This window comes from Eretmochelys imbricata, chromosome 10 (assembly GCF_965152235.1).
Source record: "Eretmochelys imbricata isolate rEreImb1 chromosome 10, rEreImb1.hap1, whole genome shotgun sequence".
Classification (NCBI taxonomy): domain Eukaryota; kingdom Metazoa; phylum Chordata; order Testudines; family Cheloniidae; genus Eretmochelys; species Eretmochelys imbricata.
In genome coordinates this window covers 38,181,367-38,206,580 of record NC_135581.1, presented here as the reverse complement: position 1 = coordinate 38,206,580, position 25,214 = coordinate 38,181,367, and the positions used below count along the sequence as shown (strand labels likewise).

At 47.2% G+C, this 25,214-nt stretch overlaps 1 protein-coding gene across 1 annotated transcript in view; it reads left to right on the top strand.

Moving 5' to 3' along the window:
* IFT140 (intraflagellar transport 140) overlaps positions 1-25,214 on the top strand; it is a 253,776-nt gene that overhangs the window by 84,419 nt on the left and 144,143 nt on the right. The window contains 3 exon segments of the mRNA XM_077828863.1: positions 10,568-10,771; positions 11,280-11,352; positions 15,818-15,909. Of these exon segments, the coding sequence (XP_077684989.1) occupies positions 10,568-10,771; positions 11,280-11,352; positions 15,818-15,909 (369 nt within the window).

Genomic DNA, 25,214 nt, shown 5'->3' with positions numbered 1-25,214 from the left:
GAGAAATCTCTCTGAGACCTGCCTTGGACTCTGAGTCAAGGACTTGCCAACAGTCGCCATTAGCAGCCTCTGACAGAGGTCCTGCCTCAACAGCCCCTACAAAAGAGACTTTATCCAAGAAGGCTACAAAAAGCAGACTCAGATTTCACTGCAATGGGAATTGGTTAAGAAAAAGCAAGACCCTGACCCCCAAGACTACCTTGGTGCCAATGGCAGCAGGCACGTTGGCGTCCAAGACACCGGGACCTTCCGGTATCACGAGTTCCCAGAGAGCAAAAGACCCTAAGTGGGCAAGCTTGGACCGAGGCTCACAGGGCAAAGTAAATCCCTCCACCTCGGTACCCACAGAGCCAAAAAGACACTCTGCACTGGGCAGTGCAATGACGCCACCTGTGGTACTTACACAGCACAACACAAGATCCTTGGCACTGGCTGCTACTACTCACACTCCCGTACCACTGCAGCACCGACATCGGTACCAGCATTCACGGTACTGTACCAATTCCTAAGACATACAGAGCTACTGGTCTCTTCAATGCTGGAGTTCCCGCTCATCGGTACTGATGGCACTCCAAATCAGTAGGTACCGAGCCCCCTGACCACACCACCTAGATTGGCTCCCTCTCTTTCCAGTGATGATGATAGGGACGAAGGGAAAATATATGCACCTCATCACTCTTCACCCAAACCAGAACCATCCCACCAAACAGAATACCACTCACCTTTAGAGGCACATAGCTGGTATGGGCACCCATTGGCACCGCTTCCCATGCCATTCCCACCAAATTTGCCCTACTGGAACCCCTTGACAGTATGCTGGGCACAACATCTCAAGCCCCCAAGCCCACCAAGATCTAGAGCACCACAATTTCCATCATCACCTATACCAGGACCCTCAGAAACACAGGAGGAGGTGAATGAGGAAACTGAAGAAATCTCAGACCAGGAAGCCTTACCACCAGTGAACCTGTCATCTTCATCACCGGATGAAACTATAATGCCGCCACCTCCCCACAGGAGATGACTTCAAACAATTCCAGGAACTCTTCAGAAGGGTGGCGGAGTCCCTGGGCATACCCCTAGAAGAGGTACCTGACGCTCAGCATAAACTACAATACTTACTTCAGTAACACTGTCTTTGCCTAGGAAGATGTCTGATTAATGGTGCTATTATGGAGCCTGCCAAAACCATCTGGCAGACACAAGCAACAGCACCTCCCTCATACAAAAGATCAGACAAGAAATACTATGTGCCATCTAAAGGAGTGGAGTTCTTGTTCACACACTCCACGCCAAACTCACTAGTGGTGGAGGCAGTAAATGAGAGGAGAAAGCAACACCATACTAGAACAACCCTTCCTACAGAGAATGGAAGAGGTTAGTGGGACGTTGCACTCCATATGTTTTATGGAAATATGCTTCTGAATATATTCCTCCTATTTGTATGCATGTATCATTCTTGTATCTGAAGCTAGAAATATGAAGTATAAATCTGAGGTCCTATTGTAATTATGCAAAGTGTGGGCCATTAATGGTGGTTTAGAATCTTGATGGCTCCCATTGACTAGGACAATTGGTTGTAAATGGTTTATTTACCTGCACACCTTCCTGTGCATATGTGGGCCAACCCAGGAAGAATGGAGACTAGAGGTCTTACAGTGACATGTGATCATGTCACATGATACTGGAATCCATCTTAATCCTTGTACTTTTCCATTGATGAGGCGGGGCTGGGGACAAGCACAGACAAAAGATTCCTGTCTTGTGCCAAAGCTATAAAAGGGGGTGGAGCAGGACAAAAGGAGCCGCCAGTCATGAGAAAACCCCTGCTTATCACCTGAGATGTCTGCTGGAACTAACAAAGACTGTACCGGGGAAAGGATTGGGCCCAGACCAGGAAGGAGTCTAATTTGTGAAAAAATCTTATTGGAACATCTCCGAGGGTGAGAAATTACCTGTAATCAGTTTCTTAATGTATTAGGCTTAGACTTGCATGTTTTTGCTTTATTTTGCTTGATGACTTACTTTGTTCTGTTATTACTTGAAACCACTTAAATCATACTTTTTATACTTAATAAAATCACTTTTGTTTATTAATAAACCCAGAGTAAGTGATTAATACCTGGGGAAGCAAACAGCTGTGCATAACTCTCTATCAGTGTTATAGAGGGTGGACAGTTTATGAATTTACCCTGTATAAGCTTTATAGAGAGTAAAATAGATTTATTTGGGGTTTGGATCCCATTGGGAACTGGGTGTCTGAGTGCTGGAGGGAGGTAACCTGCTGAGCTGTTTTCAGTTAAGTCTTCAGCTTTGGGGGAGTGGACCAGACCCTGTGTCAGTGTTGCAGCAAACTAGCGTGTCTAGCTCAACAATGCAGGGTTCTGCAGTCCCAATCTGGCAGGGAAAACGGGCTCAGAGGTAATTTTAGCACATCAGGTGACAGTCCCAAGGGGATCTCTGTGACTGAACCCGTCACAGTTAGATCTCTTCAGTCATCGCAAGGTGTATTCATCTGCAAAATGGCAGTTTCATATAGCAATTTTACGAAGCCCTACTGTCAAAATATACACATGTAATTTTTTCAAAAAATGTTGGAATTTATTGACCGCTTACTGGAAGAGAAAAAAAGAACAATTTAACATTGCCGAAACTGGTTATTCTATCCCCTTTATTGCCACCCCACTCTCCCTTCCTGTTCCTGTTCAGGGACCACTCTCACAAGTACCTGCTGCAACAGGAAGTAAACCACCTTATACACCTATGCTCAGGAAACCAGTACAAACAGAGCACAGAGGGAAAGGATTTTACTCACTATTTTCTAACCCAGAAAAAGACAGGCTGGTGGAGACCCATTCTGGACCTAAGAAAACTCAACAAAAACCCAGCATTTCAAAATGGTGACACTAACAACTATAATTCCAGCGTTAGAAAATGGTGACTGTCTCTCAGCCCAGGACACATATTTCCATATTACCATCCATCCATCACACAGAAGATTCCTAAGGTTCACCCTGGGAAAACAACACTTCCAATACAAAGTATTACCCTTCAGCTTGTCGACCGCCCCAAGGGTTTTCTCCAAAGTCTTAGCAGTGATGGCGACACACCTCCGCAGACACAGAGTCATGATGTTTCATATCTGGACGACTGCCTCATAAAGACACCAACACAACATGAAGCAATGAACACCACTCAGAGTACAATAACCCTTTTCACAAACTTACAGTTACAAATAAACATGTAAAAGTCAACACTGATACCTGTCCAGAAACTGGAATTCATCGGAGTTTGTCCAAACTGTTCAACAGCAACCCTACCTCATAAACGTTTCATTACGCTTTGTCAGCTTCGTTTCGACAGTGACTGACAACCCACAAACATCTGCCAGAACATGCCTACAACTTCTGGGACATATGTCAGCAACAATGTTTGTCTTCAAACATGCCAGACTACACATGCGATGCCTGCAGGCCTGGCTTCGAACCGTGTACATACCATACAGGCACTGCCTAAGCAGATGTCTTTATAATGCCAAATAAGTTAAAGGATTCCCTAAAATGGTGGACACAATCGAAGAACGTCTGTACAGGAGTCTCATTTCCAACAATGACAATCACCGCGGATGTTTCCTTAATAGGTTGGGGAGTGCATCTACTCAACACAGTCCCAAGGCTGAAGTTCCCCATCAGAGTCCAACAGGCACATAAACTTGCTGGAGCTAAGGGCACTCCGTAGCGCATGCAACCACTTTCTACCTCTAAACAAAAACAAAGCCATCAGGACCCTCACGGACAATGCAGCATGCATGTTTTACATAAACCGCCAATGGGAGGTGGGATGGCGTGATCCTGCTCCCTATGCACAGAGGCAAGAGTGCTCTGGAATTGGTGCATCAGCCACAACATTGACATATCAGCATCCTATCTTTCAGGATGTCAAAACACAACAGCAGATGTGCTAAGTGGAGAGTTCTCCCAGAATCCTGAATGGGAAATATACCCTGGAGTTCTACGTATGATGTTCAAGCTATGGGGCTTCCCTACCATAGACCTCTTTGCAACACCACAGAACACCAAGTGCCCACAATATTGCGCCAGAGCTGGACTGGGACCCCATTCCCTAGATGACACTCTCCTCGTCAACTGGGATACCCTGTTAATGTATGCATTTCCCCCGACCCTACTCTTAACCTGGGTCAGAAACAAGATCAAGAGGAACAAATCCAAAGTCATCCTAATAGCACCTTGTGCCCACCTCAAAAATCTTCCTCTAATACCTCATCTTCTCTCCCAAGATGCAGGAGACATCCACCATCTGAACCTCACAATACTACACCTCAAGGCCTGGCTACTCCATGGCTGAGAGGAAATTAAATGAAATGACCTGTTCGGAGGAAGTAAAAGACATATTACTGCACAGCCGTAGACCAAATATAAGAAAAACATGTATTCATAAGTGGAAATGGTTCAACATATGGTGCCAGGACAAACAAATCATACCAACATCCTCCCCTTTACCAAGGGTACTGGATTACATATTAGAACTAAAAAAACTGGGTCTCTCCACAAGCTGCATCAGGGTACGTTTGGCAGCTATCACAGCTTTCCACAATAAGATGGATTGGGTCACCATATTCGCCCACCCAACAACTAAACATTTCCAAGGAAGTGAGAACGCTTACCCCGAAATAAGGAACCCACCTCCTACATGGGAACTCAACCTGGTATTATGCTGACGTGGGGGAAAACCCTTTGAGCTGCTGGCCATCTGCTCATTACTCCACCAATGAAGGTGGCTTTCCTCATCGTCATTATGTTTGCCAGATGGGTGGGAGAACATGGTGCCCTAATGGCACCCCCCCATACACCACTTTCTTTAAAGATAAAAAGAAAAGGAGTACTTGTGGCACCTTAGAGACTAACCAATTTATTTGAGCATGAGCTTTCGTGAGCTACAGCTCACTTCATCGATGAAGTGAGCTGTAGCTCACGAAAGCTCATGCTCAAATAAATTGGTTAGTCTCTAAGGTGCCACAAGTACTCCTTTTCTTTTTGCGAATACAGACTAACACGGCTGTTACTCTGAAACCTTTAAAGATAAAGTTACCTTAAAACCACACCCTAAATTCCTAGCCAAGGTTGCCTCCCCCTTTCGTATGAACCAACCCATTTTACTTGCCTATGTTTTTTCCAAAACTGTATGCATACAAAAGAGATAGGCATCACTCCAGACACTGGATGTTCAAAGAGCATTAGCTTTCTACATGGAAAGAACAAAAACATTTAGAAACTCACCAAGACTATTCGTCTCTATAACAGAATGATCAAAAGGGAAAACTATTGCAAAGCAGACTATCTAAGTGGATATCAGGATGCACCTTTGTTATCAAAAGCATCAATTACAAGTCCCAAAGGGAACCCGCACAAACACAAGCACCAACTCCATGGGTGCTGTCGGGCTGGAGCACCCATGGGGAAAAATTAGCAGGTGCTCTGTACCCACTGGCAGCAAAGCTCCTCCCGCTCTCACCCCCTCCTCCTACCCTGAGCACGGTGTCCCTGCTCCGCCCCGTCCCAGCACTTCCCGCCCACCACCTAATAGCCATTTGGCAGCGCTTAGGACTTTTCTGGAGGGAGGGGGAGGAGTGAGGATGTGGCGTGCTCGGGGGAGGAGCCGGTAAAGAGGCAGGGCGGGGATTTGGGGGAAGGAGGGGAATTGGGGCAGGGTGAGGGTGGTGTGGGGGTGGGGTCGAGCACCCATGGGGCAGAGGGGAAGTTGGTGCCTATGCGCACACACTTCCAGCATCCATAGCCTTTCTCATCAATGTCCCCGTTATTGACATTTGCAGAGCAGCAACTTGGGCATCTGCCCACATTCACAAAGCTCTATGCTATAGAGCAACAGTCATCATCAGATGCTCTGTTTGGACTCTCAGTTTTATCAATCATCACTAATGCAACTCTGAAGCCTGTACCTTCCACTGAGGGGCACTGCTCCACAGTCACCTAAGGTGGAGCATCCACAGGGATGCTCCTCAAAGAAGAAGAGATGCTTACTCACCTTGTGCAGCAACTGAGATTCTTCAAGATGGTTGTCCCTGTGGGAGCTCCACTACATTCCCTCCTCCGCTCTACTTTGGAGTTTCACGCTAGATTCTCTGTGGTAGAGAAGGAACCGAGGGACGGCTGGTTGCACAGTTCTATTTAACCACCTGGGGTGGCGCATAATGGGGACGGCATGTGCGTGACCCAACTAGGCACTGCTACTACAAATCTCTGATTACAAGCACAGGGCGCAAAGTGGAGCACCCACAGGTGGTTACATAGCACTGTGCATCTTGAAGAACCTCAGTTACTGTACATGGAGTAACCCTCTCCTCTTGGAATCCTCAGATAATTCCTCTAAAAGGTTTTTACCCACTTTTCCATGAAAAACCCCAGATGAGGCAGAAAGCCATAACAATATATTGAGGCCAAAAGTCAATATCAGCTGAGTTTAGCTCCTGGCCAGATTAATCTTTCATTTTGTTACAAACTAGTCCAGTGGTTTGTGTAGAGAGGTAGATGGGAGAGAGGTAGATGGGAAATACTCTGTAGTCCAGAGGTTCTCAAACTTTAGCAACCCGAGGCCCCGCATTTTGATTTAAAAAATTTTATGGACCCCCTAAGCCAGCTTCTGATTTTCTCCAGTAGTGCTCAACCCTCAGTCAGCCCCAGGCCTGCCCCAACTCCACCCCTTTCCCCAAGACCCCACCCCCACCTCTTCCCACCCCTTGCTCCACCCCTGCCCCTCCTCTTTCTGCCCCCTCCCCTGAGCGCGCCCCATCCCCACTCCTTCCCCTCCCTCCCAGTTCCTCCTACACGCTGCTGAACAGCTGTTCTGCAATATTCAGGAGGCACTGGGAGGGAGAGGGAGGAGTTGATTAGCGGGGCCAGCGGCCCCGGACATGACTTGTAGACCCCCTGGAGTACCCTCGTGGACCCCAGTTTGAGAACTGGACTCTGGACCCCAGTTTGAGAACCACTGCTCTCGTTCATTTATGCTGGAGTATAATAGTATGGTAGCTGTCAATCAGTGCTGTTAATGAAGTACCTTCAGAAATGAAAATGAAAAATAATAAAGCTATAATTTAGCCTTATTTTTCAGATCACAGATTAGGTTAAAGTACAATTACCACCATATACAGATATTTAAGTCAATGTTATTAGAATGGTGTAGTCATAGAAACACCCCAAATGTTTTGAATTCAGTGTTATAGTTAAAAACAAACACTTGAAAATCTGAAAATTAAAATTTTCTACCAGTAGCTCAAAAATCCCAGTAAAATGCAGGATCCATGGAGACTCACCATGTCTCAGAAACTTTTAGCGCTTACAAGTTCTGCAGGACAGAGAGTTTCTGGAGCCCAAGAGTGCCTTCTGCTTCTGCAGCACTTATAAATTCTGCAGTTTATCCTAACCCATTTGGTATGTCTACTCTGACAGAGTTTCTAAGCCCCTCATGGATGCCATACAAGGAACCTGGGAGCTCTGTAATATCTGTGGAGCATTCATGGAATTGTCATACATTTCAAAGAAATATACTTAATAACCCCACAGTGAGTTCACCAAACTTTCCAAAAATAGTTAGATATCAGATCTTATTGAGATCAATAGAATAAACCAAATTTGGAACCTGTGGGCTGAGCTGTTTTTGAGAAATGACTTTTCAAAGAAAGTAAGAAAAATCTTTTGTAATGAAAAGCTGATGCAAATTTGACAAGCCACCCCAAACATTCAGGAAAAAAAATCTCCTTTGATGGGACTAAACATAAGAAACTTCAGGCTTTAAAGTTTAGAAACAAGGGACAAAAAGGGGAACATGGCATCAAGCCAGTTACTATCGTAACTATGTATATATACAGGCTACCATCTGTTAACTGAAATGAATAACTACACAAGTCATCCCAGAGTCAGGTCTTGCATATCATACAAAAGTCCTATTCACTCGGATTTTGGAGTCCCCTAACATGGCCACCACAGCTTTCTTTTCTTTCCCGATCATCATATTATTATTTATATTACTGTAACGACAATTTAGAGGCAGTTTAATGGTCCCAGATGATATACAATTTATCATTTTCTGCTGCAAAGTTTGGCAGGATAAAGTAGAGTTGCAGCAATTTACTGCTGCAGGAAGCTCTGTGTACTAACATTGCACAAGTGGCTTTATTTATTATTTATATTGTTAGCTCTTGAGGGCAGGGACCATCTCTTTGTTACAGATTTTTAACTTGCGTAGCACAATGGGGCTGGGGCCTTTGGGGGCTATCATAATGTAAATAATAGTTTATTAATGTACAGCAAACCCATTAGACTTATCTGGGATACTATACCCTGCAAAAACTTAAATGGTATTTAAATAACTGGTCCAAGTAAGCCATAACCAAACTAGTTGACTGTATCTGTTAATGAAGTACAAATGAAGGCCATAGGGAAGCGGTAAGATCTCAGAACTGGGCACTTGAGACGACACACCTCCATTTTACCATCAAAGCTCTTCTGACATGTGTTGTATTTGAGTGGCTTAAAGAATTGCCTGAAGTACTTGGAAGGTGTCAGTGATGCGCAAGTGCGAACAAATGACTCTTCTACCTTGGGAAGACTCCTGGCTTTACTGGCTGTGAGATCTGCTGAAGGGTATTGGACAGGTATAGCAGTCCAATCTTGGTCTTGAGTGCTTCCTTGAAAATTCTCTGTCTATCCAAAATGAAGTTGGTCAAAGAGGCCTCAAAAGAAGACTCCAAGACAGTGTTCTCCCCTCCGGGAATCAGTTTAGCAATAGGCTTAAAACATTATGCTGTGTTTTGGTCAAAGCCAGTCATGTACTCTTCGTATACGGTTGTTTTGTTTTGGGTTTTCTTTTTTTGGAGACCGTCTGTAGAACTCAGCAGAGAACTATATCCCCACTACATGATGGCTTAAAACAGAGAAGGAGAGCCTTCCTATTTATTGTGTAGGCTTTTGGAGTAATTTTGATAAAATTCTGTTGATGATTTGTAGAAACCGATTAGTCTAATCCCTATTAAATTCAATAGAACTCTCCCCAATTATTGCTTATGAAAGACTTTTGTGTGTGACTGGTCTTAAATTTTTTGGGGGGAAATAATCAATATTTAATAAAATAATAATAATAATTAATAATAATATTATTTAGCCTGAGTAGGGTGGGACTCAATAGGGAAAAATACTCAGACCTCTTAATTTGTTCACATGATGGGTACTGTATGGCCTGGGAAGTTGAACTGCACTATTGATTGAGATGGCTGGCAAAAGAGGGTGAAATTAGAACTAGATATTCATAGTGGCAATTCATAATGACAGTGAATAGTCATTGGACAAGACTGAGTGAGTGAGAGGGCGACTGTATAGCCTGGTGGTTGGGGCACTCAAGTAGGATGTGGGAGACCCAAGTTCATGTTCCTGCTCCAGTGACTGTTTATATAAAGAGGAAAAGCTTCAGTGGGAGAGACTGAGAAAGACCTTCCCCAGAATATCCCATAGTCCTCTCCTGCAATTTTCAGATCCGTTCTCCACATCACTAGAGGGGAAATTGGACTCAGGTCTTCCACATCTCAGGTGAGTGCCCTGACCGCTGGACTAAAGTGTAGTGGGGGGTTACTGCTACCTCATTCTCCACTGCTGCCACCTACCATCTAAGTCTTGGGGAAAATGTTTTTTGGTTGAAACTGCATTTTTCATCTAAAATATTTGAACCAGCTCTAGGTGAAATCTTAAGAAAACTGCTAATAGGACTTTGGGTAGTCAAAGAAGAAACAATTTGTCATGAGAAAGAACCTCACATGCACATCTTGCTGGGGGGCAGGGGGGAGAGGAATAGCTCAGTGGTTTGAGCATTGCCCTGCTAAACCCAGGGTTGTGAGTTCAATCCTTGAGGGGGCCAATTAGGGATCTGGGGCAAAAATTGGCAATTGGTCTTGATTTGAGCAGGGGGGTTGGACTAGATGATCTCCTAAGGTCCCTTCCAACCCTGATAATCTATGATTTTATAGGAAAAGGTATTAGCTATCTTGTTGAGTACTTTATCTTTCTCTAACAGTACTGAATGCAAGATGGTGTAATAGTGGCAAGCGGTGGGATGAAAAGAGGTAATAGTTTAAAACAGGCTCTTCCATGTACCCTTCTTCTTAGTGTATGTGCAACATGCCTCAAGTGGCACATGACCAGAATTTGGTCCTCTGGTTGGATCCTTAGCTTTTCCAGCTGGGGCTGGGTACTGACTGGGAGTGCAACATGAACGCTGATCCATGCCCCCCTCCATGTACTGAAGGAGTATAGGTGAAAATATAGTTATAGCATACCCTGAAGAAGTACATGTGGGTATGCAACCTCTTGACTATGCCTGAGTTCAGAAACTAGGATTTCATTTTGAGATTATATTCATATGTATGTTATCTGTGCCCCCCACCCCAAAACACTAGCTGTAACTGAGGCCCCTCTGAATTAGTGTTTCAAAAATCTCTGATGAAAGTATGTTGGATTTTTCTCACCCTCTCTGTGTGTAGTGGGGCTCCAGGAAAAACCTACTGGCAGTGAACAACATGAGCTCTGTGGTGATCCTCAGCGAGCAGGCTATGTCATCTCATTTCCACCAGCAGGTGGCAGTAGTGCAAGTGTCCCCAAATCTGCTTAATGTGACCTTCTTCAGTACAGGAACCACGCACAGCCTCCGCATTGATATGCATATTAATGGAGTATTTGCCACTAAGGTAACTCACCATCTCAGTTGTTGTGAGCAGTTTCTTTTCTTGCCGAAGACTCACTTACTTAATGTGGTTTAATTATTTCAGAGATGGAATCCAAAGTTTCCACCATAATTTATCTAACTCTTCTTAGATTCCCCCTTCCTTATATTTTAGTTGCTTATGCAGTATATGTGTGTTGATGGAAAATAGCATCACTACTACAACAGGCATATTCCAATGGAGCTGATTTCCAGGCAGCACAATTATTCATTAATAGCTCCCTGGTTACTGACCTTTGGGCATTGGACAACACAGCAAATATATAGAGGAAGGTATAAGATGTTGGCTGTGATGGAAAGTTTATTCCATTGTTGTTTGTTCGTGCACAGAAATGAATATAGCATAGACTCTACATGGGACTTCAGCAGAATTACTAGATTGGCACTAAACTGAGTTATAAATCGTTGAAGTATTTCATGCATGTTTCCAGCAGAAATGAAACTGCTTTGTAACTTCTCTATGGCTATTTCAGGATGCTGTAGTGTTCTGGAATGGGAAGCAAGTCACTGTCTTTGAATGCTCAGGAGCCACTTTACGAAATGCAGGTAGGACTTCACAAGAGGTAGCCCACAGGAGAACATGTATGAGGGTGGTGAATCCCCCAAAAATTATACATTCACTGAACTCATGATAACTCCTAGGCTTTAATAATCATACTTTGCATATCAGAACTTTACAAGCACCTAATTAGCCCTCACAATACTCCTGTAAAATGGTTGGTATTCCAATTTTACAGAATAGGAAAATAAGGCATAAAGAGGTGGACAGATCCTTGATCATCTGAGTCAATGACAAGACCAGAACTCAAATCCTGGCTCCCAGACCTTTGCTCTAATCACTAGCTGAAACCCCTGGATATAGTGTGCAGTTTGATACCTGAATCTCTCTACATTCTTATATATGTATCATGAGTAGTACTAAGCAAGGAACTGAGCTGTAGTAGAAATGATGTACACTTCCACTCCTTAGGGGTCTTGATAGCATAGAAACTACAAGAGAGCTAGAATAGCTTGATTATATCTCTGAGATGCCTTATTCACAGGTTAAAAACAAAACAGAAAATCCCAAGCTAAATCAGTTTAAAATAACCCACACAAAACTCAAACCCTGATGAAGCACATTCCAGAGACATAGTTCTTAGTAAATCATATATAAAAGTCCTACCTTATTGCATTTGCAAGTGTGATACAAATGTAAGGCTTTATTTTTAATGATATTATAAAACAATATCTACTTTTAAGGCCTGTGGGTGCTGGGAAACTGAAAACAGACTTATGTGCCAGTGTTAACAGATAATGCTTGTTACCCACCACAAAACATGTTCACATCACTTCTGATCACTTCATTTCACTCTTCTCTTGGGCACTGCTCCTAGTTAGTTTAGTGCTAAGAAACTGCATTAGATTAATAAGAATGCGTTGATTAGATTTAAAAAAATAAATACACAAAAACCCACAGAATGGTTTCATTGCAAAATAATGTTCAAATGTAGAAGTCCCTTGTCATGGTTACAGGGCTAGCTGTACCTCTGACCCCTTGAAGATCTGAGTGCATCAGCTGTCAGGCAGGCCTCATGCATTTACCTCTCCTGAGGTGGAATTCCACAATTCTCCTTCTCTTAAGACTGGGCCCTGGCTATAGTACCCTGTGTATGAATTGTGCTTACCCTATTTTATTTAGGTTCCTATACTGTGCTCACCACCACAGTATCTGAACACCTTCTAATAGTAGAGGTCCAACTGGGTTTGGTAGCTGTGATTTCTCCCTTTGGGAGTGTGTGACCAAACAGCCTTCTTAAAAGCCCAAGTATTGTTTATTTTAATAGTAGGAACAAAACATTTAAAATAAAAGGATTTTTAAATGACAGTTTACATGCATAACAAGGAGTCCAGTGGCACAGGACATTTCTAAGCCAAGGAGGCATTAGAGCCTCAAAGTTCTCATTAGCTTTGTGCAGTATTGCCAACTCTTGATATTTGGTACTCTTCTTAAAGCATTAAATCCTAGATTTATGTGATTAGGTGAGAATCATACAATCATAGAATATCAGGGTTGGAAGGGACCTCAGAAGGTCATCTAGTCCAACCCCCTGCTCAAAGCAGCACCAATCCCCAACTAAATCATCCCAAGCCTGACCATAAAAATCTCTAAGGAAGGAGATTCCACCACCTCTCTAGGTAACCCATTCCAGTGCTTCACCACCCTCCTAGTGAAAAAGTTTTTCCTAATATCCAACCTAAACCTCCCCCACTGCAACTTGAGACCATTACTCCTTGTTCTGTCATCTGCTTCCACTAAGAACAGTCTAGATCCATCCTCTTTGGAACCCCCTTTCAGGTAATTGAAAGCAGCTATCAAATCCCCCCTCATTCTTCTCTTCTGCAAACTAAATAATCCCAGTTCCCTCAGCCTCTCCTCATAAGTCATGTACTCCAGCACCGTAATAATTTTTGTTGCCCTCCTCTAGACTCTTTCCAATTTTTTCACATCCTTCTTGTAGGGTGGGGCCCAAAACTGGACACGGTACTCCAGATGAGGCCTTATCAATGCCGAATAGAGGGGAACGATCACGTCTCTCGATCTGCTGACAATGCTCGTACTTACACAGCCCAAAATGCCATTAGCCTTTTTGGCAACAAGGGCACATTGTTAACTCATATCCAGCTTCTCATCCACTGTAACCCCTAGGTCCTCTTCTGCAGAACTGCTGCCTAGCCTCTCAGTCCCTAGTCTGTAGCAGCGTATGGGATTCTTCCCTTCTAAGTGCAGGACTCTGCACTTTTCCTTGTTAAACCTCATCAGATTTCTTTTGGCCCAATCCTCTAATTTGTCTAGGTCCCTCTGTATCCTATCCCTACCCTCCAGCGTATCTACTGCTCCTCCCAGTTTAGTGTCATCTGCAAACTTGCTAAGGGTGAAATCCATGCCATCCTCCCGATCATTAATGAAGATATTGAACAAAACCGACCCCAGGACCGACCCTTTGTGCACTCCTCTTGATACCGGCTGCCAGCTAGACATGGAGCCATTGATCACTACCCGTTGATCCCGACAATCTAGCCAACTTTCTATCCACCTTATAGTCCATTCATCCAGCCCATACTTCTTTAACTTGCTGGCAAGAATACTATGGGAGACCGTGTCAAAAGCTTTGCTAAAGTCAAGGAATAACACATCCACTGCTTTCCCCTTATCCGCAGAGCCACTTATCTTGTCCTAGAAGGCAATTAGGATATTCAGGCAAGACTTGCCCTTGGTGAATCCATGCTGACTGTTCCTGATCACTTTCCTCTCCTCTGAGTGCTTCAAAATTGATACCTTGAGTATCTGCTCCATGATTTGTTCAGGGACTGAGGTGAGGCTGACTGGCCTGTAGTTCCCCAGATCCTCCTCCTTCTCTTTTTTAAAGATGGGCACTACATTGGCCTTTTTCCAGTCATCCGGGACCTCTCCCGGATCACTATGAGTTTTCAAAGATAATGGCCAATGGCTCTGCAAATCACATCCGCCAATTCCTTTAGCACTCTCGGATACAGTGCATCTGGCCCCATGGACTTGTGCTCGTCCAGCTTTTTTAAATAATCCTGAACCACTTCTTTCTCCACAGAGGGCTGGTCACCTCTTCCCCATACTGTGCTGCTCAGTGCAGTAGTCTGGGAGCTGACCTTGTTCGTGAAGACAGAGGCAAAGAAAGCATTGAGTACATTAGCTTTTTCCACATGCTCTGTCACTAGGTTGCCTCCCTCATTCAGTAAGGGGCCCACACTTTCCCTGACCTTTTTCTTAGCTCACGAAAGCTTATGCTCAAATAAATTGGTTAGTCTCTAAGATGCCACAAGTACTCCTTTTCTTTTTACCATACCTGAAGAAACCCTTCTTGTTACTGTTAAAGTCCCTGGCTAGCTGCAACTCCAAGTGTGACTTGGCCTTCCTGATTTCACTCCTGTATGCCTGAGCAATATTTTTATACTCCTACCTGGTCATTTGTCCAATCTTCCACTTCTTGTGGCACCTTAAAGACTAACAGATTTATTTGGGCATAAGCTTTCATGGATAAAAAACCACTTCTTCAGATGCAATCTTTTACATACATGTCTGTCTTACCTAAAGTCCTACCATCCTGTGATGGTGCGCTAGGCACACGTAGCTTCTTCAGATACCCTCACTGGAACTTTTTGTCAGTCTGCCCCTGCAAACAGTTCCCCAACCACTACCTGCTCGCTGGAGAGAGAGAGAGCGATTGAGAGATTTTTTTAAACTGCTCTAGTCCTTTTGGTCTTCTGATTCCCAGGCATGGATGATGCTGTCAAAATTGGTTCTGTAAGTTGGCTGGAGCCATGGGGTGGACTCTTAAAGGCCAGTAGTTCACACGTTTTCTCTAAAGAACCTTCAGGTGTTTGCTGAGAAGTGGCTTATCGTGGGCTATTCTTCTTCCCTTCCTGCTGATTTTGTCCTTACAATCCTCCCTATTACTAAACCAACATATTCCAGTAACTATCCCAATAGCCCGGTCAGCATGTGATATTCACAGATTGTTCCAGAGCAACTCCAGTTCTGTTGCACCCTCATTTACAACTTCCCACTTGTAGCGAAATCATGGAAGGGTGAATCATCTCATCTGATAGTAAAACTGGGGCTGGTCAATTTCCATCTCTCTGCCTCCCCCTGCTCTTCCACCCCTTACATATGAACAGAGCATATGGAGTGCCTTCTGTTTGAGTTATAATTTCATACTCTGGATGTAGTTCCTGATGAGAAACCAGCATAAGGGACAGATGAATGTGGGGAGGGGAAGTATTTTGGGAACTGCTACAGAATGGTTGAAGAACAGATTTGTTTGGAGTTGGAAATGACCTGCTGTCAATGCACACTACTTTCTTGAGACCACTTTAAGGACTAGTCACTTCATGAATTAGACTGAAAGAGACTGCTTTCTGGGCAGAATGTTTTACTTTGATTAATAGCATGTAACCATTTATTCTAATGATGGTATTCTTGTGAATGTTCCAGGCTCTTTCCTCTGTGATTCTCCAGTGCTGGCTATGCATGAAGAAAGCATTTACACAGTTGAGCCAAATAGAGTTCAGGTCCGCACCTGGCAGGTGAGTACTGCTGGTCCAGGGCTGGTGGAACAATGGGATAATTAATAATACATTACTGAAGTGCCTGGGAAGCTTACTTAGTGAGTTTACCCTGCTGCATGTAGTTGACCCACACTGTTTTTTCTTGTTTAGTTTCTCCTCAGATCAGTGCCTGAGGCAAACCAGACCCAGATAGGGGTGCATATGTTCTTGTGGTATAGGGTGCTGGCCTCACTGATTATTCAAGAACCCCTTTCTTACTCACCAGAGAAGGGCAGTGACCTATAGTGTTGAAACTAACCAGTCATCTCTCATCCCTCTCAGAGGTCCGGTGCTGTGTTTATGGCTGAAAAGATACAGATTGGGGTTCAGTAAACGTTGCACCTCTCCCTTGGCATAGGAAGGAAAATGTGCAATTTAAAGTTTTGGCTGAAGGACCTGTGTCATTTTCTTTATTATAAAACACCTAGCATATTTGGGCACTACTACAATCTAAATAATAAGAAACAACAATAGTAGACAAAGGGACTTTGTAAGGGCCAGAGTTTTTAAAATGTGTCAAAATATGTGGGAACAAGCAGGTAAATGCATGTGTAAAATACAGTTGCATGCCTAGAATGGATAAATGTGCATTCAAATGGGTGTGTGCTTCTACAGTCAGTATTTCTATGTATGTAACTGCATTCTTTGTGCAAACATGTACATGTTTGTATCCCCACTTAGATATTGTGAGCACAGTTTATACATCTGTTTTGGAAACTTTCATTCTAAAATCTATGGTGTTTAAAAATCAGCAGAGATAAAAGATTCAAGAGAGACTTAAACTGGTTTCATAAATTACCTGTACAAAACAGGTCTTGGTTTCCAGGACTCAGTAACTTATTATTCAAGTATACACCTAATTTAAGTAAATTAAAGAGATACTGTTTAGTCAATTTTTGCCCAAAATTAAGTTTTATAAAAATAATTTTAGGATTTCTAAAACCCAGTAGAGATGTTTCCATTAAATTATATTTACATTCCAGTGAAAAAGGCTTTTGGTTTAGATTTAAGTGCTCCCTTGCAGAGTTTGTAACTCAGACTACTTCACGTCATTTCTCATGTCCATTCCATGTCAGGTGTGCACAAGCCACATGCACTGTTGCCGGAGATTTTTCTCCCAGTGGTATCTGTAGGGCCAGCTCTAGCACCCCCTGGATGCCCATGCTTCTGGGCCAGTATAAGGGGCAGTGCCGGCCCTGCGCCCTTCCAGTTCCTTCTTACCGCCCATGACAATTGCTAGAACATGCCTTGCTTTGGCATGCCTCTACTTGTGGTTCACTGAACTGTTTTCTTGTAAATAGTTAGTTTTAGGTGTTAGTTTCTTTTAGTCATTAGTTAGTGAGTTAGTCCCCTTAAGGGACGTTGTTCCCCGGATGGGGAATGCCCTGATCTCTGGGTGTCAAGCCATGTGCTGCCTGCACTAAACTCATGCCCATGAGTGATCCCACGTCAGCTGCTTAAAGTGCCTGGTAGAGGCTCATGTAAGAGAAGTGCAGGATCTGCCAGGGCTTTAGACCCCACACTTAAAAAGCCTGGGACACCAGGTTGAAAGCTCTGCTGATGGAAGCCGTGCTAGATTGGGCTCCGAGCTGAGCTGGTTGGACTCGGCACTGAGCATGTCTGCCTCAGTGTGTAGTGCGCCCCCGGCACCATGCACCCCTCAGCACTGCTCTACATCCCCAGTGCAGAGAAAGTGGCACAAGAAGCATGCCCCAAGAGGGTGCTCCCCAGTGCCCAAAGGACACCAGAGAGACTTGGGGAGCGAGACGTGACCTGTGCTGGGCCACTCGCCTTCACCACAAGGGCGTGCGGCTTCACCACAAGGGTGTCCAGCCCAAACTAGGAGCCATCCCATATGCCTGGGAATTGCAGAGGCACAGCACACCTGAGGGCGCCCTCAATGCTGGAAGCCTTTCAGGTGGCCAGGGACCTGATGGCCCTGCCAGTTCCTCTTACACCTTGGAACTGGTTGCCTACCGCCAGGGAACTACTGAGGGCAGTTGTATTGTGGGGGAAGCCTGCACAGGGCCCTCAATCACAAACACTGACTTTCCAAAGTGCCGTGCGATGCTCGACCCCCGGCTCTGCCCCAGGCCTCATCCCAACTCCACCCCTTCCCTCAAGGCCCCGCCCCGCTTCTTCCTGCCCCCTCTCCACTCCCACCCCGTCTCTTCCCACCCAGTTCCACTCCCTCCCCTGACCGTGCTGCGTCCTCTCTCCTTCTTCCCAGCCTCCTGCACACTGTGAAACTGCTGCTTTGCGGCTTGCAGGAGGCTAGGAAGGAGGGGGAGGCACTGATCCACAGGGCCTGCCGGTGAGCGGGAGGTGCTGGCGGTGGGTGGTGATAGGGGGGCTAGCGGTGGGTGCTCAGCACCCACCATTTTTCCCCATGGATGCTCCAGCCCTGGAGCACCCACAGAGTCAGCGCCTATGCCCTCCACCATGGTCCCCAGCCCATCGCCAGTCTCCATTACCTACCCGACGTCAGTCTCCAGTGGAGCAATGGCACCGATCACCCGCTCCCAGGCATTGGTCACCCAGCACCAATCCCCCGAACCCGAGCACCCGTCACCGGAGTCCTGATGCCACTCACCAGAGTTCCAACACCGATTGCTGGCCTCTAGCTGGTCTCTGGTACAGAGGCATCATTCTCCAGCTACCCATCATAGCTGGCAAGAGGGTGCATCAACGACACTGCCCTGTTCTTCATATGAGGAGCCATCGTCAGACTCTGTGAGGGAGGCAGCGTCCCCTCAAAAGAGGCGCCATCACCTGGCATATCAGGCGGACTTCTGTGCTGGCCCATCTATGGGCCTGTGGCCTCCAGGGAGTGGCCAGTCCAGTGGCAGTATTGGAACCCTTGGGGGTTCCCAGCAGCACCGAGACAGTTCTTGTACCTCCCATCTGTGGTTATCTCTGAGAGATGGGCTGTGGCCCTGCCCCAGTCAGGACTGAAATCAGGTTCAAACTCAGACCCGGTACCAAAACCCCAGCAGTACCCCCAGTTGAGATGGCCACAGGAGAGGTAGAGGATCTGGCCACTCGTCCACACTGGCATCCTCCTCATCTTCCCCAGATGAGGCATTCGTGGGTCTTGTTAATGGCCTGTCTTCTGATAACTTGTGAGCCCACCAGGATCTCCTTGAGAGGGTGGCTGCCAACCTGGGCCAGGAGGCAGAGGAGCTCAAAGAGCCAATGGACGCCCTTTTTGATATTCTTGTGGCTCCTGCCAAGGTGACTCTACCTTTGCATGGGGGGGTAAAAGCACTATGGCAGACACCTTCATCTCTGCCGCCAATTTCTAAAAGGGTGGTGTGACAGGTTTCAATCGGTCCACCGAGCCCCTAGGGGGCAATGGAGAGCTATGGTCCCACGGGCAGGCCTTAGTCACACCTTTCAGGTGCTGGGGAATTAGCGGAAAAGGTGTGCCAGCCGGAGTCTGCAGCGCACCCCTCGGGCACCGGGGAGCGCCGGCACGAGTCTGCAGCGCGCCCCTCGGGCACCGGGGAGCGCCGGCACGGGTTTGTAGCGTGCGATTCTGCTACCCAAGGCAGGTTGGCCGGGGTAAGGGAACGCAGGCCCACCCGACTCCACTGCATTCCAGCCGAGGGCCCTGACAGTGGCGGGAGGCGAAGGTCCCGCCGCTGGGTCAGCGGGGGTCTATCCACGCCCCGCTGACCAAATACATCCACCACACTGTGCAGTTCTGCCCCTGGGCTACTTCCTACCCAGTCTCTCAAGCGGGCCTCTCTGGTCCCTCCAGCTCATCCAGGTATTCAGCTGCTGGCAGCTCCAGCTCCCCCTCTGTGTTGGGCTCACGCTGGCCCGGGTTACAGCCTGGCCCCTCCAGGTCCTCCGGGTACTCAGCGGCTGGCAGTCCTGGTTGCCACAGGCCTTCCTCCTGGTCAGGTTCCTCCTGGCCCAGGGCCTCCCCTGGGTCGGCAGCAGGGTCTGGAGGGAGCAGCCAGTGTCTGTCTCCCTCCCTGGTGCTGCCCTGGTGCTGCCCTCACTGGGCAAAGGGCCCCGCCCTTTGTACTTCCTGTCCCATCCCTCCCCTTTCGGGGATTGGCGTAAGCTTGGTCTGGCCCTGCCCACTCAGGCTGAGAGGGTGGCTCTTTACCCTCTGGTTCGGAAGGAAGCCACCCTGGCTCTCTGCAGGCGGTAAAGTACTATGTGCCCACAAAAGGGTTCAAGTATATGTACTCTCACCTGCCCCCAGACTCCCTGGTGGTCGCGGCAGCCAACGAGCGGGATAGGCAGGGCCAGCCCAGTGCTACCCCCAAAAAATGAGGAGGAAAAACACTTGAACCTTTTTGGTAGACAAATTTATTCTTATGCAAGTCTCCAACTCTGTGTCGCAAACTAGGAGGCACTGCTAGGGCGATATGACTTCAATGTTTGGGACTCCATGACCAAATTTAAGGACTTCCTGCTGCAAAAATCATGGCAGGAATTCTTGCCCATCTTGGAGGAAGAAAAGGCGGTGGCCAGAACTTCTCTCCAAGCTGCCTTTGATGCAGTAGATTTGGCAGCCTGGTTCATATCTGCAGTCTTCAGACTGTCACAAGAGGTGCAGCAGCTAGTGCAAGATCTTCCATTTGAAGGGTCCTCACTATTTTTGGACCAGATGGACTCAAAACTGCATGGCCTCAAGGACTCCAGAGCCACACTGCGGTCCCTAGGTGTTTATATACCGGCAGCCTCATGAAAGCACTTCAGGCTTCAGCAACCCCTTAGATTCTCTGCTCCACCCAGACATAAGCTCTACAAAAGAATGAGGAGAGGTTACAGGTGCCATCAGGGCCAGCTGGCCAATGCTACTGCCCAACCGGGCACTAGCCGTTTCCCACGCAGGAACAGCAGTCCATTTGAAGGCATGCTCGGGGATGGATCCTTAAAGAATCTTTAGTGAGGTTGCAGGAACAAACCATCCCGATGTGTAGAAAGAATAGTAAATATGGCAGGCCACCAGCTTGGCTTAACAGTGAAATCCTGGCTGATCTTAAATACAAAAAAGAAGCCTACAAGAAATGGAAGATTGGACAAATGACCAGGGAGGAGTATAAAAATATTGCTCAGGCATTCAGGAGTAAAATCAGGAAGGCCAAATCACAGTTGGAGTTGCAGCTAGCCAGGGATGTTAAGAGTAACAAGAAGGGTTTCTTCAGGTATGTTAGTAACAAGAAAAAGGTCAAAGAAAGTGTGGGCCCCTTACTGAATGAGGGAGGCAACCTAGTGACAGAGCATGTGGAAAAAGCTAATGTACTCAATGCTTTTTTTGCCTCTGTCTTCACGAACAAGGTCACCTCCCAGACTACTGCACTGGGCAGCACAGTATGGGGAGGAGGTGACCAGCCCTCTGTGGAGAAAGAAGTGGTTCAGGACTATTTAGAACAGCTGGATGAGCACAAGTCCATGGGGCCGGGTGCAGTGCATCCGAGGGTTCTAAAGGAGTTGGCGGATGTGATTTGCAGAGCCATTGGCCATTATCTTTGAAAACTCATGGCGATCCGGGAGAGGTCCCGGATGACTGGAAAAAGGCTAATGTAGTGCCCATCTTTAAAAAAGGGAAGAAGGAGGATCTGGGGAACTACAGGCCAGTCAGCCTCAACTCAATCCATGGAAAAATCATGGAGCAGGTCCTGAAGAAATCAATTTTGAAGCACTTAGAGGAGAGGAAAGTGATCAGGAACAGTCAGCATGGATTCACCTAATTGCTTTCTATGACAAGATAACTGGCTGTGTGGATGAGGGAAAAGCAGTGGATGGGTTATTCCTTGACTTTAGCAAAGCTTTTGATACGGTCTCCCACAGTATTCTTGCCAGCAAGTTAAAGAAGTATGGGCTGGATGAATGGACTATAAGGTGGATAGAAAGTTGGCTAGATTGTCGGGATCAACGGGTAGTGATCAATGGCTCCATGTCTAGCTGGCAGCCGGTATCAAGAGGAGTGCACAAAGGGTCGGTCCTGGGGTCGGTTTTGTTCAATATCTTCATTAATGATCTGGAGGATGGCATGGATTACACCCTCAGCAAGTTTGCAGATGACACTAAACTGGGAGGAGCGGTAGATATGTTTGAGGGTAGGGATAGGATACAGAGGGACCTAGACAAATCAGAGGTTTGGGCCAAAAGAAATCTGATGAGGTTCAACAAGGAAAAGTGCAGAGTCCTGCACTTAGGAAGGAAGAATCCCACGCACTGCTACAGACTAGGGACGGAATGGCTCGGCAGCAGTTCAGCAGAAAAGGACCTAGGGGTTACAGTGGACGAGAAGCTGGATATGAGTCAACAGTGTGCTCTTGTTGCCAAGAAGGCTAACAGCATTTTGGGCTGTGTAAGTAGGAGCATTGCCAGCAGATCAAGGGATGTGATCGTTCCCCGCTATTCGACATTGGTGAGGCCTCATCTGGAGTACTGTGTCCATTTTTGGGCCCCACACTACAAAGATGTGGAGAAATTGGAAAGAGTCCACTGGAGGGCAACAAAAATAATTAGGGTGCTGGAACACATGAAAACTTATGAGGAGAGGCTGAGGGAACTGGAATTATTTAGTCTGCAGAAGCGAGGAATGTGGGGGGATTTGATAGCTGCTTTCAACTACCTGAAAGGGGATTCCAAAGAGGATGGGTCTAGACTGTTCTCAGTGGTAGCAGATGACTGAACAAGGAGTAATGGTCTCAAGTTGCAGTGGGGGAGGTTTAGGTTGAATATTAGGAAACACTATTTCCCTGGGAGGATGGTGAAGCACTGGAATGGGTTACCTAGGGAGGTGGTGGAATCTCCTTCCTTTGAAGTTTTTAAGGTCAGGCTTGACAAAGCCCTGGCTGGGATGATTTAGTTGGTGTTGGTCCTGCTTTGAGCAGGGGGTTGGACTAGATGACCTCCTGAGGTCCCTTCCTACCCTTATATTCTATGATTCTATGGACTACCAGTCTGCCCCTTGGATCAGCACATCCCCATTTTGTTTTTGGATCGCCGTTTATCATACCTCCCTGCTTGGGCGTCAATAACATCAGACCACTGGGTGCTCAGTACCATTGCAGTGGGGCACACCCTCCAGTTTATTTCAATCCCTACATCACACCCCCATGCCCCGTCCCGCTTCAAGGACCCTTCTCACAAGCAACTTCTTCTCCAAGCCCTCCTGTGGACAGGGGCTGTGGAGGTAGTTCCTCCAGAACTGAGAGGGAAAGGATTCTCTGCCCGCTATCTCTTGATTCCCAAGGCAAAAGAGAGCCTAAGGCCTATCCTAGATCTGCATCATCTCAACAAATATCTCAAGAAGATGCGGTTTTTCTTTGAGTGATTGCTCATATCGATTCCAATTAGGTGAGTGCACGCCCGCATGCACGGCCGTCAGAAAGTTTTTCCCCTAGCAGCATCCCTTGGGTTGGCTGTGGAGCCCCCTGGAGTGGCGCCTACATGGTGCTCAATATATGACCCTGCCGATCCAGCGCCCCCTCAGTTCCTTCTTACTGCCCATCATGGTCGTTGGAACTGTGGCGTCTTGCTTAGCAAGTTCTCCACGTGTCCCTAGCTTCATTTAGATAGTAAAAAGAAAAGGAGTACTTGTGGCACCTTAGAGACTAATCAATTTATTTGAGCATAAGCTTTCGTGAGCTACAGCTCACTTCATCGGATGCATGATAGTAGTTGTTCTGATTTTTGTTGTTAGTTTCTTTTGTTTTTTTGTAGTTAGTGGCAGTTGCGTTGTCTAACCATCTTTCTTTGTGGCTCTAATGCCCAAGTCCCCAGGATTTAAGCCCTGCAAATTCTGCTTCAAGCCCATGCCAATGGGCGACCCCCATGATTCTTGTCTGAAGTGTCTGGGGGAGGTTTACCAAACCGAGAAGTGCAGAATCTGCAAGGGATTTCATCCTTGGATTAAGAAGGAGTGGGACTTTCTCCTGAAGCAGCTCCTCATGGACCTTAGCTCCTTATGGACTCCTTCGGCGCGGCAGGACCTGGCACTGAGCTCTTTGGTACACAGCGCCCTGTCGGCGGTGGTGGATGTGGCACCGCGGATGGACTCTCGCTGAGACCCATGGCACCACTGCTCCCCGGCACCGAAGCCTGCAACACTGCTCCCACTCCCAGGCACCGCTCCCACTCCCCGGCACCAAAGTGACACCGGAAGCCAGAAAAGGGTGGCTCTCCTTTGCAGAGACCCAGCCCCCTGGAGCTGACCTCTGGCGCATCCAGGGGAGAAGCGCCCGGGAGCAAAACTTGTGGACGCGGCACCGTTGACTTTGGCCCCACTGCGGGAGCCGTTGAGTCCACTGCCGTTGGAATCCCCGTGCCGCAGTGTGGTGGAAGTTCAGCTACTGTCCACCCCGGACACCTTTGCGGCTGCGAGGGACCTCATTGCCATGACGGCACCAGGGTCCCCTCCACTCCACACCAAGCTTCTGGTGCCTCAGCAGACGGCACCATCTCAAGGCAAGCTGGCACTGATCCATCTATCGACTCCGTTGGGTAAGTCCTGGCACTGCTCAGAGTCCTGGCACCGCTCCCCGTCTCTGTGCTGATTGTACTCCCCAGCCTCACGGCACCGCTCTCCTCCTCCTTGGCACTGCTCATCGGCGCAGATCCGCTTGGTGCCACCCTGGCCCTTGCAGTCCTGATCTCATTCCTTGGGTTTGGAGATGGGGTTGCGGTCTTTGGGTCGGGCCCGCCACCAGTCAGACAGTAGCTGCCCTGACATGGGGGCAGGATCATGGCCGCTGCATGGGCAGGGGCCCACCCAGTGACCATTCTGGACTTCGTGGACGTACCATCAGGCCCAGGGTGCATAATCTGGAGCTTCCTGGTCGGCCGCTAATGAAACAAGGGTGCTGGAAGCCTCGACCAGTCGGCCCACTCCTCGGGGTGCGGAGGAACCATCGTGCCCCCTCCCTCCCTCGGGACCCCTTCCAACTCCAATTCCTGAGCCTTGGCCTATGGTCAGTGACACGGGGCATCAAGCCCGCATAGAACAGGGAGGTCAAGATGACCCTCTCCCCCCTCTGGCCTCTTTCCTCCTCCCCTGACGAGGCTGTGGCAGGCATCTCTATTTCCAGGCCGCCACCCATAGACATCTGCCCCCACCAAGACCTCCTGTGCAGGGTGGCACGCAACATGGGTCTGCAGGCTGAGCAGGCGGTGGAATAGGAGGACTTGGTGGCGGTCATTTTGGCCCCGGAAGGTCCATCGAGGATGGCCCTGCCCGTCATCAAGACCATTCAGTCCAATGCCAAAGCCATCTGGCAGACCCCAGCCTCCATTCCCCCTATGGCCAATGG